Source organism: Thermobia domestica, chromosome 7 (genome assembly GCF_964235325.1).
Source record: "Thermobia domestica chromosome 7, izTheDome1.hap1.1, whole genome shotgun sequence".
NCBI classification, from domain to species: domain Eukaryota; kingdom Metazoa; phylum Arthropoda; class Insecta; order Zygentoma; family Lepismatidae; genus Thermobia; species Thermobia domestica.
The window spans coordinates 276265662-276293611 of NC_137460.1; the positions used below are offsets into that span (position 1 = coordinate 276265662).

General features: G+C 34.4%; 1 protein-coding gene across 1 annotated transcript; it reads right to left on the bottom strand.

The window, feature by feature from the left end:
* Positions 1 to 224: 224 nt before the first annotated feature.
* LOC145690944 (uncharacterized) lies at positions 225 to 27932 on the bottom strand. The gene is made up of 2 exons (XM_081766404.1): positions 27362 to 27932; positions 225 to 3932 (listed from the first exon to the last, which is right to left on the bottom strand). Exons 1-2 carry the CDS (start codon positions 27724 to 27726, stop codon positions 3731 to 3733), a joined length of 567 nt encoding a protein of 188 aa, XP_081622530.1. The 5' UTR covers positions 27727 to 27932; the 3' UTR covers positions 225 to 3730.
* Positions 27933 to 27950: the final 18 nt, after the last annotated feature.

A 27950-nucleotide genomic window follows, 5' to 3' on the forward strand; every position in this document is an offset into this window, starting at 1 on the left:
ATGCAAGCAATCTCAGAAAGAGAGCAGTGAAGTGGATGTTGATTAACTTTGAACCCGCCTTGAGTCTACATATTGTGGAAAAACATGCAAAAAGCATTCCATCATTACTGCTCTCTGCAATAAATATCAGCATTATAACAAGCTCAGTGACATGGATATTGGTTAGGTTCGAATCTGTTATTTTGTGTTTTGTACAGTGTTTTACCCATATTTAGCAGTATTATAGTTTAATTAAACTTATACGTTTGGTCAACAATGATTTGTCTTGATTTACTAAACCTAAATGCTCCAAAACATACTTTTTGCATCATGCGCAATGCTGAATAATCAATCACGGCCGAATTACCGTCGTTGCGAGCGGAAACGTGAATTGGCAGTACGTGAGATTGATACGTAATATTGAACGAATTTTATCGCGCTTTTGATAACTAAGATGTTTCGCATTTGTATATTTTATCACGTGTGTAAATTGAATATACTTTTTATGTACAAACATGATTTTTTAGTAATTAGTTTCACATATCTTACAATGTCTTTCCACTAACAAAATATGGACTTCATGTAAATGCTTTTCACAATTATGCACAACCATCTTTCACACGTATGAGATAGGATGTTTCATCAAAATTGAACTTCGATTATACCGTTCTTCATAGTCTTGACTGAGCAGTTACTCCCCATCTGTATTAATATATCTGTTGGGAAATAGAAACTTTAATTAAGCCCTTTCTACACACGTAGAACGCTTTAGTTTTTTCCTTAGTATTTAATACTATGTTTTCTCTTGTGCATTGTAAAACGTGAGCTCCATATGAATCTTCTCTTCGCCTGTGTGTTGTCATATGTGTGAGAGTTTCATATGTGTATTAAAATATCCTTCCAAACTTGAGTATAGACCAAGTAGTGTTCCAAACTCTTCGTATATGTGAAGTTTTCCACTTGTGTATATTTAAATTTGTCTTGCCAAGCTTGAACGCGAACTATATGAAGCACTCAAATCAGAAGTTGCTAACTCATTATTGCTTGATTTTACAGGATCACGCTCTAAATTTTATAGAAATGTGTTGAAATACGGATATATTAATACAATGGTGTAAAACTTTGTATGCTGGCTCGTTTTGACCGGTGTGACGTTGTCTTACAGTACCAGATTTTTATAAGGTAAAGAGAACGTTTTTGAATAAAATTTAAAACCTGATTAACAACTTTTCTTATAAAACGAGTGAAAAGTTGTTAAGTCAGTATACTCAAAAACTTCTAAGTATACAAGAGAATAAGTAAGGAATGCGAAACATAGCTTCGAACTTCATTTTTATCAACCCACATGCACATTCACCTTATATCATAATCCCGCGCTTGAGAAACGACTGTGGGCGAAAAAGAGTAGAATATATTTGCGTCGAAATTTTGGTACAGACCCTCTTTTCGCACAAACACCACGAATTCCGGTAAAGTCATTAACACTTTGGATAAAAATGCTATTAATCTCGATTTGAAATCAAAGACGACAACAACTGGAATGCAATCGTTTTCAATAATATTAGTCAGTCATCTTTTGGCACATGCAACCTTAATACAATTTTAACGTAAAGTTTATCTGATCAGTTTAACCCATGTGGAAGGGACAAAGACTTGAGTTTATGGTCGCTTCTTATCTTCAAATTGCATAGAAGTTTCTGTCAAAGAGCATAAAAGAATGTCGTAAAAACGGGAAATATAAATATTTGCGGTGAAAATGGAACTGCGCAACCATGTATCGACAAGCAAGATGCAGCTAAAATGCAGATGGTCCAGAAAGTTCTAGTGTTGGAATTGACATGTTTTTCCGCTGGATCAACACTTGTAGCTGATGAGGAAAGTGCGCCCTCACTATGGATGTCGCTGAAACTTGTTGCCCTCAACTCCCTTACATACAAGAACTCTCGTGGACTATATATAAAATTTTTATCTCTAGATAAATGTTCCTTTGCAAAATCGTAATTTTAATCTTCGTCGGCGTCAGCCACCTTTACACTATGCAGCAATCGCTGTGGCGGCAAAGCAGAAGAGCTATTCGTGGAGTAGATGCGGAACCAATTTCCTTTAACATCTGCCCCCAAAATACGGACTTAACAATTTGTCCTTCACAACTTACATTCCATGCCAAAGGGCAGTTATATTTCAAGGGCTTAATGTGGTCTGACTCCTTTAATATTTAATTCTTTTGTAGTCCTCTTTAGCAGTGTATTTATCGTGCACATAATATTTCTGCCAAAACTTCACTTGTGAGAGCGGCAAATTCTTTTCTATATGCCATGTCTATTTACGTGTCTTGCCAAGCTGATTCTAAACTAAAACCTATTGAACTTCCTTCGCATATCTGTCGTTATTGAACTATGTGTTTTACCATACGATTTGCAAAATAAGAACTGCCAGTAAATGTATTTCTACACTCCGCGCGTGTGAGACTCTTGTCCTGTGAGGATTAACAATTAACTTGCTCAATGTGAACCTTGAGTAAATACGAGGCTACGTTCTATCCATCTCTTTGATTTGTCACTTGTGTACTGATATGCCTTGCAAGGATTGAACGTAGACTAAATCATTTTCATCATTTTCCATGTGAGAGATTTACGTCCTATTTGGCTTAGCACGTATGAACGTTGAATAAATTCCATTCCAGGGTTTTGGCACGTGTGAGATTTTGGATCGGATGTGGATTTACATGTGTGTAGCCAACTCTGAATTTCATTTAAATACTTAACCACACTTTGGCAAGTGTGAGCTTTATATCTCTTATGAATTAACGTGTGTAACCAAAGTTGCACGATGTTTAAATCTTTCACCATACTCTTGGCACGTGTCATCCTTTACTACTGTGTGGATTGACATGTGTGAAGACAAATTGCAACGTCGATTAAATGCCTTACCACACTCTTGGCACGTGTGTGTTTTTTCTCCTGTGTGGATTAACATGTGTGTAGCCAAATGTGAACTTACACTAAATCTTACCACTCTCTTGGCACGTGTGTGTTTTTTCTCCTGTGTGGATTATCAGGTGTCCAGCCAAATGTGAACGTACACTAAATCCCTTACCACACTCTTGGCACGTGTGTATTTTTTCTACTGTGTGGATTAAAAAGTGTCTAACCAAAGCTGAACGATGATTAAATCTCTTACCACACTCGTTGCATGTATAAGCTTTTTCTCCTTTGTGGATTAATAAGTGTGTAGCTAAATGTGAACGTACACTAAATCCCTTACCACACTCTTGGCACGTGTGAGGTTTTTCTCCTGTGTAAATTAACATATGTGTAGCCAAATGTGAACGTACACTAAATCTCTTACCACACTCTTCGCATGTGTGAGGTTTTTCTCCTGTGTGGATTATCAGGTGTCTAGCCAAATGTGAACTTACACTAAATCCCTTACCACACTCTTGGCACGTGTGAGGTTTTTCCCCTGTGTAGATTGACAGGTGTGAAAACAAATTGGAACGTCGATTAAATGCCTTACCACACTCTTGGCACGTGTGAGGTTTTTCACCTGTATGGAGCGACAGGTGTGAAGACAAATGGGAACGTTGTTTAAATGCCTTACCACACTCTTGGCACGTGTGTAACCTTGCTCCTGTACGATTTAACATGTGCGTAGCCAAACATGAACAAACACTAAATTCCATTCCACATACTCCGCATTTGTGGGATTTTTTACCTGTGTGCACTAAGTTATTGCTTGACAAAGTTGTACTTTAACTAAAGTGTTTTTCACTCTTTCTGTAGGTATTACACTTTTCACTCACCTGAGCTAGAATATGCCTTGACAAAAATGATGGATGAAACCCCTTGCCAAACTGCATCGAAGTATGAGATTCCTCATGTGAATGAAAAATGGTTTCCTTTAAAGTAATACACGAGTCGTCTTCTCCGTGGAATGGTAATACGTTATCGCGCCTGTAACAAATTCAACAAATAAGGAAATGTGAATGGAAATAATGATTAAGTAGCAACAAAAAAATAATCATTCTCTTTATTTCATGATAAAATTACACTCAATTTTTTTATTACATGAAATATTGTACAAGTATGAAATGGAGTAACACTGAGTAGTTTCAATATCTTTCTATTCTCAAAATAAGAGGCTGTAGTTTGTTTCAATAATCAAATTGAGCCATCGTTTATACCGTGGCTGTCATAAGTCTTTGACCGTGGCTGCTTTGAAACAAATGCACAGTACGAGAATTAAATCTGTCTTATCTGTAGTTTCATGTGGAGTAAAAACAAATTTGCTTTTGAACAACTGAACTTATTAAAATAAACTCTATCGAAAATCATTCACTTATATCATGAGAAGAGGAATTTCGTATATGAGACATTTTTAAAAGAAGAAAAAAAATATATACAATTTCCAAGGTGAGGCAGAGAAACTTAAAGTAACCAGAATAAAGACGAATCATTTACAGCATAGTGATTGTAGTTCAGTGGTCTAGGCGATTGGCGAGTAATCTGGAACTTTTTCGATCGAATACACGTCGAGCATTTATTCTTTCTTTTTTTTTTACTTTAGGAATGTTGATGGCGATTGACCAGCGATAACACACGCTTTATTACATTCAAATATTTGAATACTTCTTTAATAATTCTTTAATAATAAATTTCTATGATAGACACGCCCCTGTAGTTAAGAAACGTGTTTCGCAACACCTATCACCATGCTAAACCGATGTATTACGTTCGTTAATGGCTCGGACAGATAAAGCTTATAGAGCATACAGGAGACATGTTTAAAATAGCGATCCTTCCAGTGATAGCAAAATAAATCCTAATAAGAAATTCGAAAACAATAGGATGTTAAGAATCCGTTGCATTCAAGAAGTAACGAAGGCAAAACGGCGCTTTGCCTATTAAATACTTGAATTCCAAAATAATGGAGCAGTTCTTTGGAAATGGCTAAAGTATTGGGTGTTGGGAGAAACATAGCCAAGAACGCTGTTAACTATACGCCAGACGAATTGAACACTTTTTTCTGTCAAACCTGTATGGTACCAGCCTGCATGAAACTGCAAACAATGAATAATATTGTAGCTTCGAAAATTAACTCTCTGTTCTCCTCTTCTCACGTACAGCCTGCACATGTATTAAAAGCGATCCAAAGAATTAAATATAAAGCCACTGGTACACATGATATTTCAATAACCATGATCAGGAAAATCTTACTGCATGTACTTAATCCTATCACTGACATTTTTAATTACTCTCTTGCCACAGGTACTTTTCCCACAGTATCGAAACTCGCTAAGGTCCCCCACTTCCAAAAAAGAACAACGCTGATAATATTGCAGACTATCGTCCTATCAGTGTCCTTCCCGAGCATTCAAAAGTTTTTGAATGTATTGTAAATGATCAAATTCGGGAATACTTAAAAACAAATAATTTATTGGATACATTTCAATCTGGTTTTCGAAGTAATCATAGCACATGAACTGTACTAGTAAACATAACGGAGGATATAAGATTGGCTATTTATAACAGAAAACTGACGCTCCTTACTCTACTTGACTATAGTAAGGCATTTCAAACCTTTGATTTTGATATATTACTTCAGAAATTATCATTATTGTTTAACTTTTCTGAATCAGTGGTTAAATGGTTTCATTCTTAACTTCACGAACGTAAACAAAGAGTAGTGGTCAATCAGCATCACATATCGACATGGCATTGTATCAACAGTGGAGTGCCGCAGGGTAGCGTACTAGGTCCCCTTTACCCTTTACATTAATGATCTCCCTAAAATTCTCACCTATTGTAAATACCATATTAACGCTGATGATTTTCAGTTATATGCTTCTTTTCCCCAACAAGATATTAAAAATGCGATTGACAAAATAAATACTGAGTTAAACAAAATCAGAGACTGGTCTACGGCTCATGGGTTAAAATTAAATGCACCAAAATCGCAGTGCATCTTAATTGGCTCCCCAAGAATTCTTTCTTCTATTAATATCTATCAGCTCCCAAATATATTATTGTCCAATACTGTTATTCCATTTTCTACAGCTGCCAAAAATTTCGGAGTCGTAATAAATCAAAACCTCTCCTGGTCAGATCAAATAAATGGAGTTTGTTAGAGAGCATTTGGTGCCCTACATACGTAAATTGACTATGAATTTTCTTACCAATATCTTTGAAGATCAAATTTGTCAAGTTACTGGTGTTCCTACATCTTGACTACTGCGACTCAGTCTATTCTGATCTAACAGAAAATCAATCAAAGCACTTGCGAAGAGTGCAAAATGCCTCCAATAGATTTATTTTCAATATAACTTACAGGGAACATCTCACATCTTTTTATAAAAAACTGTCATGGCTGGCGTTAGTCGGAAGAAGAAATTTATATAATCTTACCCTATTGTACAAAATACTTACTACGTCAGAACCATCGTATCTAGCCCGTAGATTTTTATATTTATGAGATTTTCATACTAGAAACACAAGATCACAAGATAATTTCTTGCTCTCCATCCCCAGTCACAATTCTGATTCATACTCAAAATCCTTCACAGTAAGTACTACACGCCTCTGGAACAGTTTACCTCAATTAATACACAAGGTTTCCACAGTCGCCAAATTAAAAAAAAAAATCGGTATATTCCCTTCTCTTAAGTAAAGATAAGGAAACTGGTAACACATGCAGCATCTTCGTTTTGCCAGATTATTAATAACCCACATATGGACACACAACCAATAGGTAACCTATGTTAATTTGTACAGCTTATTCATACCTCTAGTACTGCTATATGCAATATGCAATTTTTCGTTTCTCCATGTTATTTTTGTTTCCCCTATTGAATATTATTTTTCAATTTTTGTTTTTTGAAGTGCTTAACCATTTTTTTAAAATTAAGTAGTATATTGTTTTCTTATATGGTTCAATACTTTTCTTTTGTAATTGTTAATATTTTCTATGTTGGTGTTTTTTTTAATATATATAATGTATGCACGTGGTTAAGTGCTCGGAGAAGGCTGCAGATCCTTTTCTTCGCCACGTAAAAGAAGTCATAAATACATAAATAAATAAATAAATAAATACTCGTTTGTTTCAACACTTCAACTATCAAATTTTCTGGAATAATACTAGGGATAATAAATATTATCCGGAAAAATATTTAAAAATTAAAAATTTGTTATCGCTCAGGTCATACAATTACAAGCAGAAATAAAAAAAAATGGTTTTGTGTAACGTTGCCCAAGAAAAGACGAATTTCTCATCTCGATTCTAAAAACAAACCAAACAAAATCTGGATGAGACTTAACATTTTAATTCCAGACGGGACAAGGCTAACTCACTCTATCGTCATACTTTGGAGATGAGAATCGAGACGAGACGAAAATTATCGTAAACATTTCTCGTCTTATCTCAATTCTAGAAATAGTATGTGCCACTCTTTAAGCAACAATTGGTATGCAGACTGAATCTTATATATTATTTTGCTACTTTGTACTTCAGAGTTCACTGATTTATGGTCTGTGTATATATTTTTGTAGCAAGGCTTTTATAATTACATCTGCAAATTCCACACGTTAGTTTATTACAAGCTTTAGTGTCAATTATATTCATGTCTTCCTATTACAGTTATTTTCCTGGAAACGTAGAGCAGAATATTTTCTACACGAAATATTAGCAGAAAGCTTTCGTTTAAATTAGAGTAGCTGTACCCCTTCCTCGAAACCCCTACGTTTAAGTAAGTTTTGCCGAATGTTAGTGCAACTATAAACTTTTAATACCATTATTATTATTATTATTATTATTGTTGTTATTACTATTATTATTATTATTATTATTATTATTATTCAAGTGTTGTAAATTTAATGGTACAACCTGTTCCACCTAGCTCCCGCCTAGTATGTATTGTGCTGAACAAACAACGGGTGTATAGGTTTCCTCCGTGTTCTGCTTCCTCGTACTATCTTTATGTCAATATTTCTTCCATTCTCATCATCGACGTGTTCTGTATCTTAGCCGGCATAACCATTACTTGAAAACAAATTTTCTTACGGCTCTTCTGAGTTCAGAATCCATATTTTCTAAATGAAATTTGCCTCGAAACTTTCCGCTAGTTTTAGGGACGTTTGTGAGGGTATGTCCTGTTGATCCTGACACTTCTCTCTAATCCCGACTATTTTGTAACTTCTGGCTAACGCTACGGGCGATTTTACAGATTTTAATACAATGTGTCCTCATACGGAAATTGTTACCTATATTATTATTATTATTATTATTATTGATTATTTGAGACCTCAATATTACGTCCTACAGCAATGTAAATAAACATACTGAAGTTACGGAAATGAAAATAAATTCTTTTAACCCTACATAAGGATGAATTGAGTTAGGAGATACTATGCAAAGAAAAGATAGGAAAAAGGTGTCACCTACTGGATAATGAAGAAAATCGAACAGAACCTAAGCAGGATGTGTCTTTATCACAACACCCTTTCGAAGTAACACCCTTTCTTTGGGTAAAGGACAGTAGTGTAATAACCTAACTCCTGGGCCAAACTCTAGGCCAACCCATTTTGAAAATATCTTTGACCAGCTCAGATTGAGTAGGGTGAGATTGAGCAAGGTGCTTTGCGCATAGGCTTTAATGACATTTAAAATCATAAAATACTTACATCTAAAACTTACATCTAACATTAAAAGTAATAAAGAAGTTTTTACGTCAAATTATACATCCTGGGTTGATTTTAAGAATAAAAGATTGATTAATGTATCTAATGCTATCCATAAACAAGATTTTGTAACATTAGAGCAGCTTGATTAAGCAAAGTTTACACAAAAAGAAACTGTAGAATTACCATGTCGATTGGCAAAAGATGATGTTGAGAAACCAGTCATTTTTGTATATAATTTAGCTGCTGCCTACAAATTTCTTTATAGAAGTAGTTAATGCATACAGAATCAAGTTTCAATTCATAACTTATAGACACATTTTTAAATGACATTCTATTTGAAAGTTTTCCATTACACTTTAATATAAATGATTAGTCAACAATTAGACCATCCAAAAATTCTGATTTGAAACAAGCCAAATCCTTCATGCTTATTATGTATGTAGAAAGAGAGGATGAAGATGAATACGAAAACGAATCAAGTGATAATGATAATGTTAGGAGGGTAGTATTAGGTAATTATGAATTTTAAATTTCTATATAATAAACAGGATGTATTGCGTTAAGTGTAAGAAATCAACAGATACGAAGAAAAACACTATTAGAATAGAAAAAACAGAATTGAAGATATAGTAAGAAAGGTATTGGTTCAGTATGTGGTGTTACTAAATCGTAATTCGTTAAAAAGAAAGATTGACAAGAACAAGGTAAAGGTATTAGAGAAGAAATTATAGAAGAAATTCACAAACGTTCCGGTAAGAATTATCCTAAGTTAAATGTTATTGTTAAAGGTATAGATGATATATGGCAAGCAGATCTTGTTGAAATGCATAGTGGCATGTTGAAAGGTATCTCCAAGATAAACAAAGGCTATAAGTATTTGCTAACGATTATAGATGTGTTTTCGAAATATACTTTTGCTGTTCCTGTTAAAGATAAGAGCGGTAAAAATGTTACAGAAGCATTTGAATCCATATTAAGAACGGGAAGACCTAGTAACTTACAAACTGATCAAGGCAAAGAGTTTTACAATAAAGAATTTAAGAAGGTGATGGAGGAAAATAAGATTAATCATTACTCAACCCATAAGGGCAAGAAAGCTTCTGTTGTTGAGAGATTCAATAGAACTCTTAAACAAAACATGTGGAAAAATTTACAACACAAGGAGATTATAAATGGATATAAAAATTACCAACACTATTTAACAAGTATAATAATCGTATGCATAGAACCATTGGTTTAAAGCCTATAGAAGTGAATAAAAAGAATAAGCAAATAAGTAAATCGAAAGGGTTATTTGAAAAAGGATATACACCTAATTGGTCAACATAAGTATTTGTTATTAGCGAAGTTATACCATCTAATGCACCTACGTATAGAATTAAAGCTTTAGAAAAAGAGGATGTGCAAGGTAGATTTTACGAACCAGAACTATTAAAGACGAAACATAAAGATGAATACTTAGTGGAGGTGTTGAGAAAGAAAGGTGACAAAGCATACGTTAAATGGTTAGTATTTGATAATTCACATAATAGCTGGATAGATAAAAGTAATGTTGTAGTATAAATTTAAATATTATTTTTATGGAATAATAACCATAATAGGTTAGTATGGATCAATGTTTGAATGAGATATGTTACGAACAGACTAAAGATATTGGTATGGTATCTTTGGTGATTTTAAACTGATTATAGATAAGAACACAGGTTACTTTAATGCTACTAAATTGTGTGCAATGGGAGGTAGTAGATTTTTTAAAAAAGTTAGAAAATAAAGGTTCAAATGAAATATTAGAATATTACAATAACAAACTAAGTGGACCAAATTCGGGCCACTTCAAGAACTCACCTTATACAGTAAAACTAGCTGGTAACGAAATAATGTTAAAACATATTTTCTAAAGAATAAATACGAATACTATGGATAGTTTAAACGTTATTTGTTACGAACAGATTAAAGACAATTATTGGTATGCTATTTTTGGAGATTTTAAATTGATTGTGGATAAGAGTACAAGATTTTTCATTGCTACTAAGTTGTGTCAAGATGCTGGTAAGAGGTTAGATAATTGGTTAAAAAATAAAGTCACAAGAGTTAATAAGATACTATGAGCTAGAATTAACCAACTCCCCTAATTATAGGAATTGCTCTTCCTTACACCTAATAAAAGGAGGAGACAAAGAAGCAACCTTAATCATATGTGGAACTTATGTACACAAGAAATATTTCTAGCTGTTGCCTTTTTGTTATCTAAAGATTTTTACAATAAGTGTTATGATATTATGGAAGACTATTTCATCCAAGACTTTAAGCAATATAGAGTTAGCAACGAATTACTCCAAACACGAATGCAGGATATAGAAATACAGACGGAAAAGATAAGTCTTAAGAACAAGGGCTTAAAAAAAGAGCAGCACCATATACAGACGATGATTCAAAAGATAATTGCCTAATCATATACAAGAAGAACAAACTTAATTATCCTTTCCCTTATTATGCTATCAGATGCCAAAAGAGAAGTCTATATAAGCCTCTTAATGAGGCAGAAGAAAAATATCCAGATCATGAGATAATATACGAAAAGTTATTCAACCTAGTGCAAAAAGAATTAGATATTCGTAAAGGTAAGGGTAATGAGTTTTGGACGTCCCTATCAGAAGAAGATTTGCTTAAAGAAATTTTAAAAAATGATTGTTTCTATTATCGTTTAACATCGAGTCCTATTAAAAAACTTTCGATATAAATTTTATGATTATCATTTCATAAAAACTTAACATCAATATTCGATGTTATTATTTCCAATCTTCCACAGAAAATAAAACGGATTATCAAAATCAGGATTTTCTTCAGGATATTCATTGTTGTTGTTGTTAAGTATAATAACTGTTTTACAGAAAGGGCAAGTGTTATTAATTCTTAACTAGGTAAGCATATGTTCAACACAGAACACGTCATTTTACATAATTCAGTTTTTGTTTCTTTGCATACTGAGCATTCTTCTGAGTTCTCTATTAAATGTAAACCTGTTCAGAGTTGCACTAGTTTGTTTCTGAGGGACTCGTGACATGCTTATTTACTTTTAAGAATTTAAACGTATCGATCTTACCTGTGATTTTCATTAGAAAGTTTTCTGAGAACTTCCTATCGCAACAAGTGCGTATTATGCTGTTTTTACTCTAAACCTTTGCTTTCGAACTCGAGAACGAATTTTTCGCTTTTATCGTGTAAACTAACATTTGACCAGTAAACTTTATTTTGTTATTTCTCACATGTGCTTCATCTAGCAGTGGTGTAATATCGTGCAAATCGATAATAGAATCAAATTCTCTCAAGAAGGCTGTTAGTTCTTTTCCTGAGATGCGACAATTTTTAGAAACTATATCCCAACAGAGTTTGTTTTTAAAGGTTTTTAGGAATGTAAGTTTAAGCAAATCTGTTTTGCAAGAGAGTATGCTACAAAGTAAGTATTCTTGGAAGTGTGTGCAAACCTCAATAGCTTGTTTTTGCGAATATTTTTCCAGTCATTTTTTTCACCAAACACGAGCCAATCAACTTTTTCTTTAAATTCATTAACATAATCTTCACTCATTTGTTGACCGTATTTATACGTGTAGTCTCCCAATGAATATGTCGTCTTGTATGTTCTTTATGGTTTCGTACCAAATCTGGTTTTAAATGATGATAACAACATGAACCATACCTTCGTTCACACAATTTGTCTCAGAAAAGTTTATCACTATACTTATTAATAATGTTTTCGTATCTAACTAAGTCTCTCCTGTTTGATAATCTGACCCAATTGATGTGTTCTTCATAACGTTCTATAAAAGAAAGTGACAGTTTATGGGTTGATGTAACTGAACACCAATGTATCTTGTTCTTGAAGATATGTAGAAAGTTATCGGGTAAGTTCTTTATTTCTAAAATTTGTTTCCATTCTTTGAATTTTCGACTACTAAGTGCATTTATAAGTATATTTCTACAAAGCGGATTCTGAAAGTAGTTTACAATATGCTCAGGGTTTAACCTTTGAATCGTGTCTTTTATAAGCTCATCTTTATTCATCATTGTTTTATCTTGTTTACTTGGTTGTTGTAAATTTGCAGCAGTTGTTGCTAGAGACTTATTTCTGTGCTCGTTGATTAAGGCTATTATTTCTGCTTTTCTAAGCTTTGAATAACCATGTACTCCGTTCTCTCTACATTATTGCTTAAGTTGGGGGATAGTTTTCCTTTCCATAACCTCCTTTTTTCTAATAATAAGAAAGTAGGTATTCATTTTTGTTCATTTCTGTATTTAATAAATATGGATAAGCAGTATGAATGGATACAGAATAAACTTAACCTTATTCATCAAGATCTTCAACTCATAACAGTACTACTAGAAAAACAAATATTAAAAGAACAAGAAATGCTATTAAAAGAAAAAGAGAATGGAGTATTAGAAAGATATACACCAGAATCAAATTGGGATAGCGACAAAATACTTTAGCCCACAAATCATAGTGACAAAGAACTTGAGCCTACAAATGATAGGTGAGATAGATTTGAAAACATAATAATAAAAATGAATTAGTTTTCATTAGATCATTAGTAACTTTCATGGGTTATTCCCATAAAGGCCATGTTCTAACACAATATGCTAATAGACATCGAGATTTCCTACGTCATATGAATATTAGCTGTTGTATTAGATAACGAAAATGATTAAAAATTGTTTTTTGTATAATAAAAACAAGAGGGTAATTATGAATTTAGTTAAGCGCACAGTAGTGGAATTAAGAAAAAAACTTATGTAAAGGAAAGGGGATAAAAGTTATTCCCGATTAAGGAAAAACAGAACTCATAGAACGTATTAAAGAATATGAAGATGAACAAAACAGATTAAACTTTAGCAAAACTTTCCCATTAAAAAAAAAAAACATATTGGAAAAACAAAAACCTAAGATATTAGGTAGGAAGAGAGCTTTAAAACTGCTTCCATTTAAAAAAGAAGCATTTGAAGAACCAAAAATCAAATCTGAATCAACACCAATCGATGTAAAACGTCAAAATACTACATTTAAATAAAAATTAGAAACATGGAGATTCACAACATAATACAAACCAGAAGATCCATTAGAATATAATATTAAAACATCTAAAGCTATATTAAACAGAATACAACTCAGCTTACAAAAACATGGCTCATTGAAAATTAATCTATGTTTGTTCTAAATATAAGAAAGGAAAAGAAATGCAAGAGTTTTATTTTAATACTGAAAACCGAGTAATATATCAATCAACCAATGTAGAGGAACCACTAACTAATATGAAACAAGCATTAAGAACAAGAATAGATGAGTTTCAAGCTTGAAGTTCTGGCTGGGCTCTTATAAACATTAACTTTTTTGAACTAGCAATCGTTAAATATATACCATACAGAGGATCATCATACATTACCTAAACAGATTCAAACAAAAAGGAAGTAATTAATGTAAAAATGAAGACGAAAAATGCTTCTTATACTCATTATACAGTGCCTTATATCCTACAAATTCACATCCTGAACGAGTACCAAAAGATGATGAACTATTGTCAAACTTAGAATCCATACTAAAAAATATTCATTTTCCTGTAAAATTAAGCGATATTCCAAAAGTCGAAAAATTACTTAATATTTCTATAAATGTCTATGCGAATGATAAAGACTCTCTCTATCTCTCTCTCTCTGTCTCTCTCTGTCTATGGCCTATGGAACCCGGAGGTTCAATGCCGCGTTCACAAAAGCTCTCCACTGTTTTCTATCCTTAGCTAACTGCATCCAGTTTCTACTCTTATTCCAATCTCTGCGAGATCCATCTTAATATTGTCCTCCCACCTGCGCCTAGCTCTTCCTAATGGTCGTTTTCCGATTGGTCTTCCAGTCAAGATTTTGAAAGCGTCTCTACTTTCTTCCATTCTAGCTGTATGACCCGTCCATCTCAGCCTCCTACACTTGACAACCCTCACAATGTTGGGTAAACCATATAATTATGTAGTTCCTCGTTATGAAGTTTCCGCCATTCCCCATTCTCGTTCCTCTTGGGTCCAAATATTCGTCTCAGGATCTTGTTCTCAAATACTTTCTTTCTATGTTATTCCCTCAGAGTAAGTGACCATGTTTCGCAGCCATACAAAACAACAGGCATAATTATCGTTTTGTATATTTTAATCTTCAATTTCCTCGACAGAATTCGCGACGACAAGAGATTTTGAACCGAATAGCTTCTGTCGAGGAAATTGAAGATTAAAATATACAAAACGATAATTATGCCTGTTGTTTTGTATGGCTGCGAAACATGGTCACTTACTCTGAGGGAAGAACATAGAAAGAAAGTATTTGAGAACAAGATCCTTAGACGAATATTCGGACCCAAGAGAAACGGGTATGGAGAATGGCGGAAACTTCATAATGAGGAACTACATAAGTTATATGGTTTACCCACCATTGTTAGGGTCGTCAAGTCTAGAAGGCTTAGGTGGGCGGGTCATGTAGCTAGAATGGAAGAAAGTAGAAAAGCTTTCAAAGTCTTGACTGGAAGACCAATCGGAAAACGTCCATTAGGAAGACCTAGGCGCAGATGGGAGGACAATAACAAGATGGATCTCGCCGAGATAGGAATTCAAAGTAGAAACTGGATCCAATTGGCTAAGGATAGAAGTCAGTGGAGAGCTTTTGTGAACGCGACATTGAACCTCCGGGTTCCATAGGCCATAGAGTTAGTTAGTTAGTTAGTTATAGGCGCAATGTACAGTATTTAGCTTTAACCTCAAAGCACTTTAGCATTCTAATTATTAAATACTTCACGCTATTCTTATGTTCTGATCAAAGCATTGCGATAACGGGTGTGCTGAAAGTTATAGACACTCAAAAAATGGTCTAGAAGTTATAAACAATCAGGAGGACATTATGCGATAGAGTAAAAATGTAATTATGTATATTGTAATGCAGTTTTAGATGTAAGTTTTTTATGATTTTAAATGGCATAAAAGCCTATGCGCAAAGCAACCTGCTCAATCTCACCCTACTCGATCTGTGCTTGTAAAAGATATTTCCAAAATGGGTTGGCCAGTTTTGGTCCAGAAGTTAGGTTATTACAATACTAAAGACATTGGATTATGTATGCGCAATATTGATATATTATCAATATATATATAAAAAAATAATTATGATTTATCAATTTTTCTTGAAGGAATATACGGAACTTCTTGTAAATGCCTAACGAAAATATTATTATTATTTCTAGTAAGAGTGCAAGAACACTTAGTAACAATTACACAATGACGTTCCAGGAAAATTTATGACTCAAACTAGGCCTGAAAAATGACCCGTTTCTATTCATGAATTGTTTGCGAAACAAGCGAAGTTTTCAGACAGTAGAAATCGAGATTGTAGGCTGTGACGTCATGTAATTACTTTTTCCCTGTGAAGGAAGTCGTTTCAACTTTAATTTGTAAGAACGAGAGAAATCGACAATTCTACATTTTATTACAAATCAGAAATATGATCATTCTAAATTATAATTTCTTTTCTGAATATCCACGGAGAATCGAACCCCGGATCCCTAATATACAAAGCGAATACTCAAGCCACTACCATATTAATGCTCTTTTAAGTAACAGTGAAGAATCACTCGTCTATGTAGGAAATGAAAACGTTTACAAATGCAATGTTTTATTAACCATGAATCACTGATTTCGGTCACGATAAAATAGTGCAGTCCAAAGAATTCAAGATTAAATTTTAAAAAGAATGAAAGCATCACTGAAATTTGTCTCTATTCTATTCGGTTATTCTCCTTCTACAGGTAATTTCAATAACCTGGAAGGGCAGGGATACACCAAGGGCATCGTATATGTCAAAGGTTTTCCCATCGAGAATCGAAAGTGAGACCCCGCCTACTAATCAATCAGATGGGTGGGGTGCCTGGTTCGTTTCCAAGGCAAGTAAGGTTGAGACGGACAAAATAGTGGTCGTGGGTTTTCTCGCGACACTCGCAATTCCTCATTCCACCAATTCATCCATCATCACCTCCTTCAATCATAGTTTTCCTTAGCCTAACAGGCATAAGCGTTGGACATTAAGTGATTTCATTTTCAAGCTGTTAACCCAAACCAATCCGAATCGAAAAACAGTTGTATTTTCTATTGCTCATTAAAGTTTTCTCACAAAAACAATATGTAGAAAAATCATGGCGAATCGTAATTCCATTCAAAAATAAAACAGCAGACTAGCAATACCTTAAATTAAAATGTAACAATTACATATCCTTTAGAATTTTTCCAAAATCTGTACGGATATTCTGGAAAGTGCCACAGCTGGAGTTGGTCATTGAGTCGGTGGGGCAGTCGATACTGGGTCAACAGCACGCGACCCACTGCAACTCACCACTCACCATGACCCACTGCGATAATGACCCAGAAGTATGTATCTTCTGCACACGAAACTACAGACATGGCAGATTTAATTCTCACACTCTGCACTTGTTTCAAAACTGTCGCCATTGCCTGGTCAAAGACTTATGTCCCACACGACACATACGATATCAGAGTTAACTCAGGTACATACCAAAATACTTATTTTGTGCTACATGGAATAAACATTTATTATAAGTGAAAATAGAGATCCGTTGTCACTAATATTATTACTTTTTGTGTCAGAAATTTTAAAAACGGAAGAGGCTTTTGCAATTGCAGCTACAAGAAACTGTCACTATGATTAGAAAGAAACAAAGGGACGATACAACAACTTTTAAAATTTTGCACAAGATACGTGATTTCATTAAGCATACCAATTTAAGGTTGCGCTTTATATAATCTGATACCTTGAGATAGTAAACTTTTGTTTATATTGATATGTAGCGACGTAGTTACATCTCATACATTCTAAATAAACAAATACATTTGAGAAGCATAGAGTTTGTAAATCATTGTTATTATTATGTACTTATTTGAAATACATGATATAATGATTCCAGAATTCAACGTTAAGGTAAAATGGACACCCAACAGCACCTTCGTTACTCTTACATTATTACTAGTGCTTTTATGTTTGTGCTCTAAACATAGAATTTATCACATGCAATGCCATTAGCAAAAATCGAAATATATAATAGGTTTGAAATTCTGCTGTTACAGGACTTTTGCAAACAATGTCCTCGAGTATTATTAGCATCGTGAAACACTCTAGTCATTATTGCTTTTTTATGCTAAAGTAAAAAGGGAGTGCGAAGATAAATGCTAGACTCTGAATACCGAAAAATTGAAGAAATATGTTATACATCACATTATAAAATACAGGGAGCTGAACTGTTTGAAATAAATATTTAATATGTTGAGCGTGTTCATTTAAGTGGCATTTTATTAAGTTACGTTCATTCAAATGGGTATCATAAAGACGGGAACAGGATTAAAACTGTACGTCAAATATTATAATCTGAGTGGTTTCTCTTGTTAGAGAAAGGACAGCTGGCACACTAGCTTTTTTACTTTTAAAAAAGTTTCACGTGCAGCAGTTTTCGGAAATAAATATTCAAGAGACAGAAGACGAACAATCTGCATACTACACCTAAGTACAAAAAATTTGACATCAACCTAATCTGCTATTAGCTACAGAAATAGCTGAACCGTTTGAAAATTAAATTTTACATGTCTGCAGTTAGCCACACATGTAACTCATTTAGATTTTTTTTTTATTTTTTCATACGTTAGTGCAACTAGAATGAAGATCCTACGAGTAAAAGAACAGATTTAAATTTTACGCTAAAAATTGTGAGTGGATTATGCTTGAGAGGTGTCTATACGCTATACCAGTGAGCAAGTGATCTAAGACTTACAGGAAGAAAACGGGCAATTTCCGCAGGTTTCATAATACATAAATTTACCATATGATATAACATTAATATGCAATGTACAGAACTTCATCACACATTGGCTGATGCACTCAAGTGATCACAATTTTGCTAGCATAAAAATAATTATAGAAGAACTACGTTTTCAAGAGGATATTGTGAAATTAAGCTGTAAACCTCAAATAAACATACAAGGTCTGTATGATAGGTAATGAGAATCGCCGCGCCGCGGCGCGCGTGTCGCTGGAGCGGGTTTGTCGGTGATGGAGGATGTAGGGGGGGTCCGAGCAAAGCAACGCACCGCGCGTCAGTTGGCTCCGAGCCTTAGTGGAGCGCGGACAAGCCTTGGACAAAGCCCTTGTGAACATTCTTGTCACGGCGGAAAATCAACAAACATGGAGGGTTCCATCGAACAGCGTTATGCGATCAAATTTTGCGTTCGCCTGGGGAAAACGGCTACTCAGACGCTTTCTCTCATCACGGAGGCCTACAAAGAGGAAGCCCTATCCAAAGGCCAGGTGTTTCGTTGGCACAGTGCGTTCCGGAACGGCCGGGAAAGCGTTGAGGATCTGGAGAGGGCTGGACGCCCGACAACAGTGACTACGGACGAAACTGTGGCAAAAGTGAGGGATCTCCTGAACTCAGACCGTCGATTATCGTTGAGATTGATTGCTGATGAACTCGATATGAACCACACAACAGTGCACAAGATTGTGACGGAACAATTGGGAATGAGAAAAATCTGTGCGAAACTGGTGCCGCGAGTGTTGACTGACGAACAAAAGCAACGACGTGTTGATTGTTGTCAGGAACTGTTGAACCTCATGAACAGTGACCCTAACTTTGAAGATGACGTCATAACAGGTGACGAGTCGTGGGTGTTCCAGTACGACCCTGAAACGAAACGTCAAAGAGCGGAGTGGCACACTCCTGCGTCCCCGCGCCCCAAGAAGGCCAGAATTTCGAAGTCAAAGGTGAAAACAATGTTGATTGTTTTTTTGACAATGTGGGGGTGGTCCACAAGGAGTTTGTACCCCAAGGACAAGCCGTCAACGCCGCCTTCTACAAACAAGTCCTTGAGAGACTGCACAGGAGCGTCAAGCGGAAAAGACCGGCGATCGCTAGCCGGTGGAAGTTGCATCACGACAATGCCCCTGCCCACACCGCCTTCTTAGTGACCTCCTTTTTGACCCGGATTGGGGTGGAAGTCCTTCCACAACCACCCTACAGCCCAGATGTGAGCCCGGCCGACTTCTTCCTCTTCCCGAAGCTGAAGCCACGCTTGAAAGGAACCCGTTTTGCAGACGTCACAGCCATCCAAGCAGCCGTGACCACATTTCTAAAGGACATGCCGGCTGCTGACTTCCAGGGGGCGTTTGCAGCGTGGAAACATCGATTGCAGAAGTGCATCGACGCAAGAGGAGAGTACTTCGAAAGCTTTTAAGTCCCTGTACAGATCAGATCAATAAAACAATGTTTCCAGACCTGGTCTCATTACTTATCATACAAACCCTGTATAGACTTCTTTAGATGTTTTAACAAGAGCAACGTCAAAAACAGCAGTAACTTATCTTAGTATTCGAACTGGGCTAATGTGACGAAAAATACATTAAATTTAATTATAACCTTACAATCGAACGAATACATTCTATGGTTTGATATTATTTGATCACAGCAAAACGCATGCCTCCTGCTGGTTTCTTCGGAACCTACCCCTCTCCAACTCCCTACTACCCGTACAATCTCCCGTTTACGCAACACCCAATCTGCTACGCTCCATGTGGATTACAATGACATTCTTTTTTTAAACCAGAGTTACCTTATTGTCAACACCTGGTGTGAAATGCCACGTAAATTCCGCGTGATCAACAACTCAGTTTCAGAACTAGAGCGCAGTTTTGTATCTAAGTACTATGAGAATCGTCAAAATAATTTAAATGATATTTTTATTACTTGTTTATGGTAATGAAGAATTTGTTAAACCATTAATTTTTATTTTAACAGAGTGTGACGTGAAAAGTCACGAAATATCAAAACTGCATGCGATGTGGCAATAATACCGTCACATGCCAGCACATGATTCGGGTACTACTTTCCTAGTGTAATCATTAGCAAAACGAATTCACACCTGCGGAACTATTTCCAAACAAGCAAACGGAGTGAAATGAATAGTATATATACAGTCAAGAATGTCCAGAGGATTAGTAAAATGTATTCGCATTAATAGTAATTGTATTTAAGCGCAGATCTCAACGTTAACAAACTTAAAACCAGAAACGTAATAAAACGACATAATGATCTTACTTTTCTCCAGACACTATTATGTTTCTACCTTGAATTTATCATGAAACCATTGCCTTCAGCAATCTTACAAACACATAAATCTTAAAAGATGAGGTTGGTAAATACTCTTTACATCTCTTATACCGTACAGCTTCTATACAGTATTCATACAGTATACGGCAAAGCTTCTACACAGTATTCATCTTAACTTCTTTCTCCATAACTAAACGCAGCGAAATGATAGCTATTCTATAATAAGTTACTAGGTTTGGAAAAACACCAGCTCGAATCACAGGTAGCGTATTGAGTTATCAAAATTGCCAGAAGGCCATTTTATAACTTTTACGTTTGTAAAGAAAAGTTTAATCGAATATTTCTGATTCAGGCCTACACATCCGGGATAACGATGCTACCAACTTGAAATGTACAAAATATAGCTAGAGGACCAAATATTTAAACATGTACAAATTTTACCCTGAAATCCAAATTGAAAAGTTGGATATAATAAAAATTCAAGGATAGAGTAGTCACATAGATAGATTGTTTGATCTCTGTGGGTTCAAACTTCAGAAAAACGATCATATGGCATTTCATATATTTGAGTTAAAAGCCGTTGCTTGTAGGAAGCGCAAACCGTTGGCAGCTAAGTTAGTCCGACGCTGATTTCTTCCGGCGTTTGGTCTACCATGCAGTGACATGTTTAATTATATTCGGTATTTAATCTTCTAGTATAAGAATTATAGGAACCATGACCTATAAACATTTCCATCGTTTCTTTGTTTAAATCTCTTTTCCCTTTCCTAATTTTAAGGTCGGTATATATTATTCCAATTTGTAATTTTATAATTATTTTCTACCATGTTATGCATTTTCTTTTGATGATTGCGTTTAGCTACATAATAGGAATTGTTCCAAATATTTCTTAAACGTTCACTTATTTCACTTTAATCCAATTTTTTATTACTTGTCCTAGTCAGCTAACCACTAACATTTAAGGAGACTGGCGTTCTAAGAAATAGTAGCTCCTTTTTTCAATTGAATCCGTTCAGTTTATGTCTAATAGCTGGACATCGTACATGGCAACACGTATGTTATTAGAAAATATTGTTATTAGAAAAAGCTAATTGAGATACATGGTATAACATCAAATGGTAAGATAGAAAATTAATTTAAGAACTTAGCTCAATATATGATAAAGATAATCGGGAGAAGATAAAAACAAGGAAAGCAAGAAAAAATCATACATTCCTTCAGCACAAATTATAAATCTTTATAAACGAAGACGAAAACTTGTTATAAACAAAATTATCTTCTCTCGAAATAACGTGGAACAGGTGAACATCACTTCCGTTTTGTTAATGTTCGTTATAATACATGTTTGTAATTCCAGATGTTGTTTGGCCATAGACAAAATGGAAAAGAGATATTCGGAAGAATGTAAAGAAAGCCAAGAACAAACTTTAAGATGATATCCTTGTTGATTGCCAGCTGTTTCTTCTTGTTTTAATTCCATTTTACTTGCGCTTTATCTTATCGATTTTAGGACAATACTGATTGGAATTAATCGCGAAGGATTCATCCAAATAGTAACATTATATTTAACTGAAGACAAAGAAGAGAGAGTAGTTTTTTGATTCACTCCCAGCTCTTTTAGGATCTCCATTTTTGTGAAATGTATTCTATTAGAGTAATTTTTAAAGTCAGAAAATATCTTAACCCTTAACAGGGAACGTTATTTTTGTTCGCTTACAGGAAATGCGTGTCTCTGGGACACGGACATGTATAAAGTAATATCTTTTTTAAAAAACGTATGTGTTATGTAGAATAAAGAAAATTTATATTTTGTACTTCGAGCAAAATATGATAAACAAGAATTACATATATTAATTCGGTTTTATTGGAATATAAATTCGGAAAATATTTCAATATCTAAATAAAAATAGAATATAAATTTAAAAACTGACAAATTTTAAATTAGTATAATTCTACATATTACTACCCCGCAAATATGCTATTTGTCCACATGTAGCTGCCCTGTTCAAATGTTTTATTTGTCCAAGAGCTTGGAAACGTATAACGAACATGGTAGCTTTAAATAGAGGTCGTTCCAAAGTGTCTTGAAAATGGTGAATACATGTCTTCGTATCCTGATTTACAAATAGAACACAATATTAGGAGAGCAAAAAGGGCTTTATTTTCAAATAGGTCAGTAGATCTGTAGTTTGACTTTGCTCTAATTTACTTCAAATTTGTTTCGATTTTCTTCCAACTTCATATTGAAATCTCCTGAATTATATCATCATTACATAAGTTAGACAGGATTTTTTTTCCCAGATTTCTTACATGGGTGACTATACCAGGAATCCCTCTGACTATGTTTTGATGAGAACTCTTCGGTTTCTTAGAGGTTCATTTCAATTCCAAACGAACCTGTTTTTACCTCTGTATCTAAGGCCTTCGTTATCACATGAAACTTCACTAGGGCTGCTCAGATTGACAGTTCTGTTACTACTTGAGCTCACACCTGGCACTGTATCAGAATTGGTATCGTCCTCACTTTCAGTAGGTAATTCTTGATTTGAGGAAAAAATTAGGCGTCTCAGTCAGAATCTACTGAAGACAATAATATAAATTACTTCTGTACTTTCAACATTTTTGGAAATTTTCCCGTGAAATAAGGATCTGCTGTGCTTACAGTTTCATTCTTAAATTTCTTTCTCGAGGTACTAGGTCTATATTTTGCAAATACATAAAATCTCACACAAATAAAATAGTATGTTTCAAGAGCTCAATCGCTTTTATTTCATGGTAAATAAAAGTAAACCACAAAAATTTTTGAAAGCAAAAATCTCTTCAGGAAATGTGTGTCCAATAATCACGCAAAAATATAAACAATAATGGAAATGTGTGCCTCTTTCTAAAATCATCGATAAATGTTCACTCAGACATGACGCCAACAATGGACTACTGCGACACACATACAACTAAATAATTGGAAGGTACTGAGAGAACTGATACATTGAGTGAATCAGTGTTGCCAATGTAATACAAAGAAAAACCATAGGTGTCTGACATACACATATTTCCTCTTAAGGGTTAAAAAGCAGAAGGAAACGAAGGAGAAAAAGATTGAGTTTAAAATTCAGGGACGATGCAAATTTTAAAATGCATTTTCGTAAACTACTGAGTCACAACTAACCAGAAAAAAAAAACAAAGGAAATAGACACTTACAAGGATGAAATAGCATTACGCAAGTGCCCGAGATAAAGCTGTAAGTAGTCAACAAAAAACGGAGAATGCAAGCTAAAATCTCAAAAGAAAACAATAATACAAATTAAAGAAATCCAGGTTTGTTAATGGAAATTCTTGTAAAGGGTGATGCCAAGCTTAGAAACGACACTCAAGCCTGTATCCTATGAGCTTTGAGCCATCAGCAAGTGCAAATCAAACAAACGTCAATTTCATTTGAAACATAAAATCTAACTTTAATTTTTAAGGCTTCACTCGTGAACTTCCTGATTTTATATGGAATAGCTCAGCGTTTACAACTTTAAGAGCAAAAATATAGACCAGTCCAAAAAGGAAGTATGAACTATGGGAAAAGCTATCAATTCACACAAGTACTGACAAAATGATGGAAAACTCATATCTTGGTGGAATTTAGTCTAAAATGGTGTGAAAAAATCTTAAAAATTGAGAAAAATACAAATTAAAGAAAGGAAAAATACGTGGAAACACAAAATATATCAGGAAACTAATACACAAGTAAACTATAAACCATTAGCTCCATAACCTTTTCGTCTGTCTTGGTTAGTTTTACTCTCACGTTCCTGCACTTTCGATTGGATCATAGAATATATTCTCCCATGTAAAAAATATAATAAAGTGGAAAATAATTTTTCTTAAAGCAATTTAAATCTTTGTCTCATAAAAACTTGGACTCAACCATCATCGTGCTTTACTAATGCAAAACCTACATTCAAGAATGAAATGCAGCTTATACTATGTAGTTTTCTATCATACTAAGAAATTTTGTTCGAAAGGTGGGATGTACTTAATAATATCGTATTTATGTTATTCTTAATCTGGACTGTAAAAGGGCTAATACACAAATAAATAAATAACGCTTCGCTGGCATTTTATGAGTACATCTCATTAACCCACAATAAAATTTGATTTAACATCGTTCTGAAATGAATTTAAATAATAATGATGATCTATATAGAAGTTCTACATTTCTATGTAGAAGAACCAAAAATTCGTTTATAAAATACCCTTTTCAACAGTACAACGAGAACATTATCTGATAAAATGTTGCTGCCCCATAACAGAAATTGAAACTAACGTCACATAGAATTCGATTTGTAGTCATAATGACAACCGCCCTTTAAAGGGAATCCAAAAAGAAGAAATCGACGTCGGGCACATTTTTAAAACATATTAAGATTCTCTATTGTCGAAAGAGATACTTTGCATAGTTATTTTGTATTGATAAATCTATTCTTAATCTTCTATTCCAAAACTGTTCTTAAATAAAAAAAAAAATCCTGCGGGACTTGTATCTATGGCCATTCTCACTCTATCTAAAATCTAAAAGCAGAGTAACAAAATTTATTTAACTCACCTAATAAGAAAGACGTTATCTCAAATTACATTCACTGCAGTTAGAAGCGAAATAACTGGCAATAGCTGTTAAAGTTTGGAAGATGTTAAAAATAGAATGGTTGGGAAATTTTTCATGGTTTGTATCTGAGATATTCTTACTTTCCTTTATATGTTCAAATAAGATCTCAATTTATTTCACTCGGCTAAAAGAAATGAAACGTTCTCAAATTATACCATCAGCAGAGTAGGAGCCGTTCTGATCACGAAGTTTGAAACAACTTTAGAGCTACGATCAAAATGTCTTTCATTGTTTGTCAGTACAAACATTAATACTTCCTTCTTCATTTAAAAAAAAAATCGCGAGCTACTTGCCACTTCTACTAGGAATACCTAGATGTCAAATACCTACTTCTACGATAGGCTCAGAGCAGCGCAAAAAAAAAAACAAAAAAAATCGAATTGGAAAGCGCTTGAAATAGAACGAATTCAAACTTTCTTTGTATTCGCCACCTAGGGATGTTCTTATAAATTTCTAAATTGTAAAAGGCACAAATCCAAATTTGTTAAACTTAACTACTAAAAATGAAAAGAACTAAGTTATTTATTCAGTAAAGTTGGTTGTAGAATAGTTACCACGATCGTCGCCATGAAACCAAAATTCAATTACCCGCTCACCGCATTCCACACATACAAGCAGACAGAATATGTGGCGCCACAGTAGCATAGTACCATATGACTGTACAGACACCCAGTGAGAAAACTATGAACTACCACCAACCAGTTTACAGTTCAGGGTTTTACTAACATATGACTGAATCTCTTTTCAAATTTTGTGGGAAGTAATGCCCAATGTGCAAAGTAACCCCGTGTTACGGTAGCTAGTTACCACTGTAAGCGAAATGAAATATCAACATTCAATGTGGCAAATCATGACACAAAACTAGAAAAACCTTTGGGAAGGAAGGAATTCATATAACTAAGGAATTACGTCCCTAACATATTGCGTTAGTTTGGAACACAAATATACAAGCAAAGAAAGCATTTCAAGATGTTACCTATAAAATACTTAGGAACGTACAAGAACACATTCAACACGTAAGACATGTAAGTTTATCCTAAATACAGAATTTTGCGCTATCCTCGTTTACCAACATTCTGCGTAATGCTCTAATCTGCATAGCAATCTTATTTTTACCGGCCATCTAGCACATGCTGGTTAGCTTTGTCTGTACAATAATTCACACATCATGTACGTTCACTAAGCCCCTACAGTGATTATACATTGAGAAATTTAGGTCCATACTCTAGAAATGATTCCTGTGAATGTAAAAAGTCGACTTCCTTGAAAGAAATGAGTGCAGCTATGAAATGGTTTGATGTATGGACCTCCACAATTAACGAACATCCATTGATGGTTAAAATATTCTTTCTCTTGTATTTTACTAATGTCTTTCGAAGCCCTCCGGAAAAATGAGGCTAGACACATTTTAGCTAAATTCTAAGTAAAAACACAAACGTCCATAGTTCTTGCTTCAATATAATATATTCCACGTTTAAATTTGCAAAATATTAGGATATATTCCATTCTCACGATTTCTTATTTTACATAAGTCTCTATATAAATAAAACAATATTGCCAAGCACCCATATTTTAAATATGTGCAACAATTAGTGAGAAGTGTGTGATCAATAATAAAGAAATAATTAGTTTATCAAGATCTAAACTACATAAGACTTGTATTAGTCGTATCGATCTTATTTTTATTTGGTATACAGCTTATCTACCTGTGCCTTGCAATTTCCTAATTGTAGGTTACTAACTTACGTTCGAGATATCTCCCATATCTAAATATTTCTCATGAAGTATTGCTTTTAACCAACAAACTTTCCGAACGCATGTAACCGTATTATCAATCTGAGCCAATTAGTATATGAAAAATTGAAAATTACCTTTCTGGGCGAAGTGAATTTAAACTTTTTGTTGTTAATTGTTGCAAGTTATTAGAGTACGACGCGCAAGTCTCCTGAACTACTATTTTTCTAGGCGTTTCTATATTCCTTTCAAATTCAGGGTCATCTTCTACTGCTAATTCTGATTTCACCCTATCAACGTTTAGTTTCGCATCCAAAGAACACATAGCTGTATCCTTGTCCATTGTTTCCTCTCCTTCCGTTGTGGATAATATTAACTCTTTCTTGTCAGTCATCAATTCGTATGTCCACCCTTTCCCTTCGAGTGGATCTTCCTGAGGTAAGTCAAAAGCAGTTTCTTCTTTGCACATCAATTCCAACTTAACAGACGCCTCACCAGCCATTGTGAATTGAAATATAATAAGAATATAACACTTTTCTTATACTTCCATTATATTTAATGTTGCCAGTCTTAATGAAATGATTTACAAGAACGTTCACAAAAGCAACTTTATATTTAAAATCATCTTCTTCAGCAGATCCTTATTTCCTTAGCCACGATCGCTCTCTAGGCAATTGTTTGTTTGTTAGTAGCACCCAGAGGAAAATGAAAAAGGAACCCGGATGT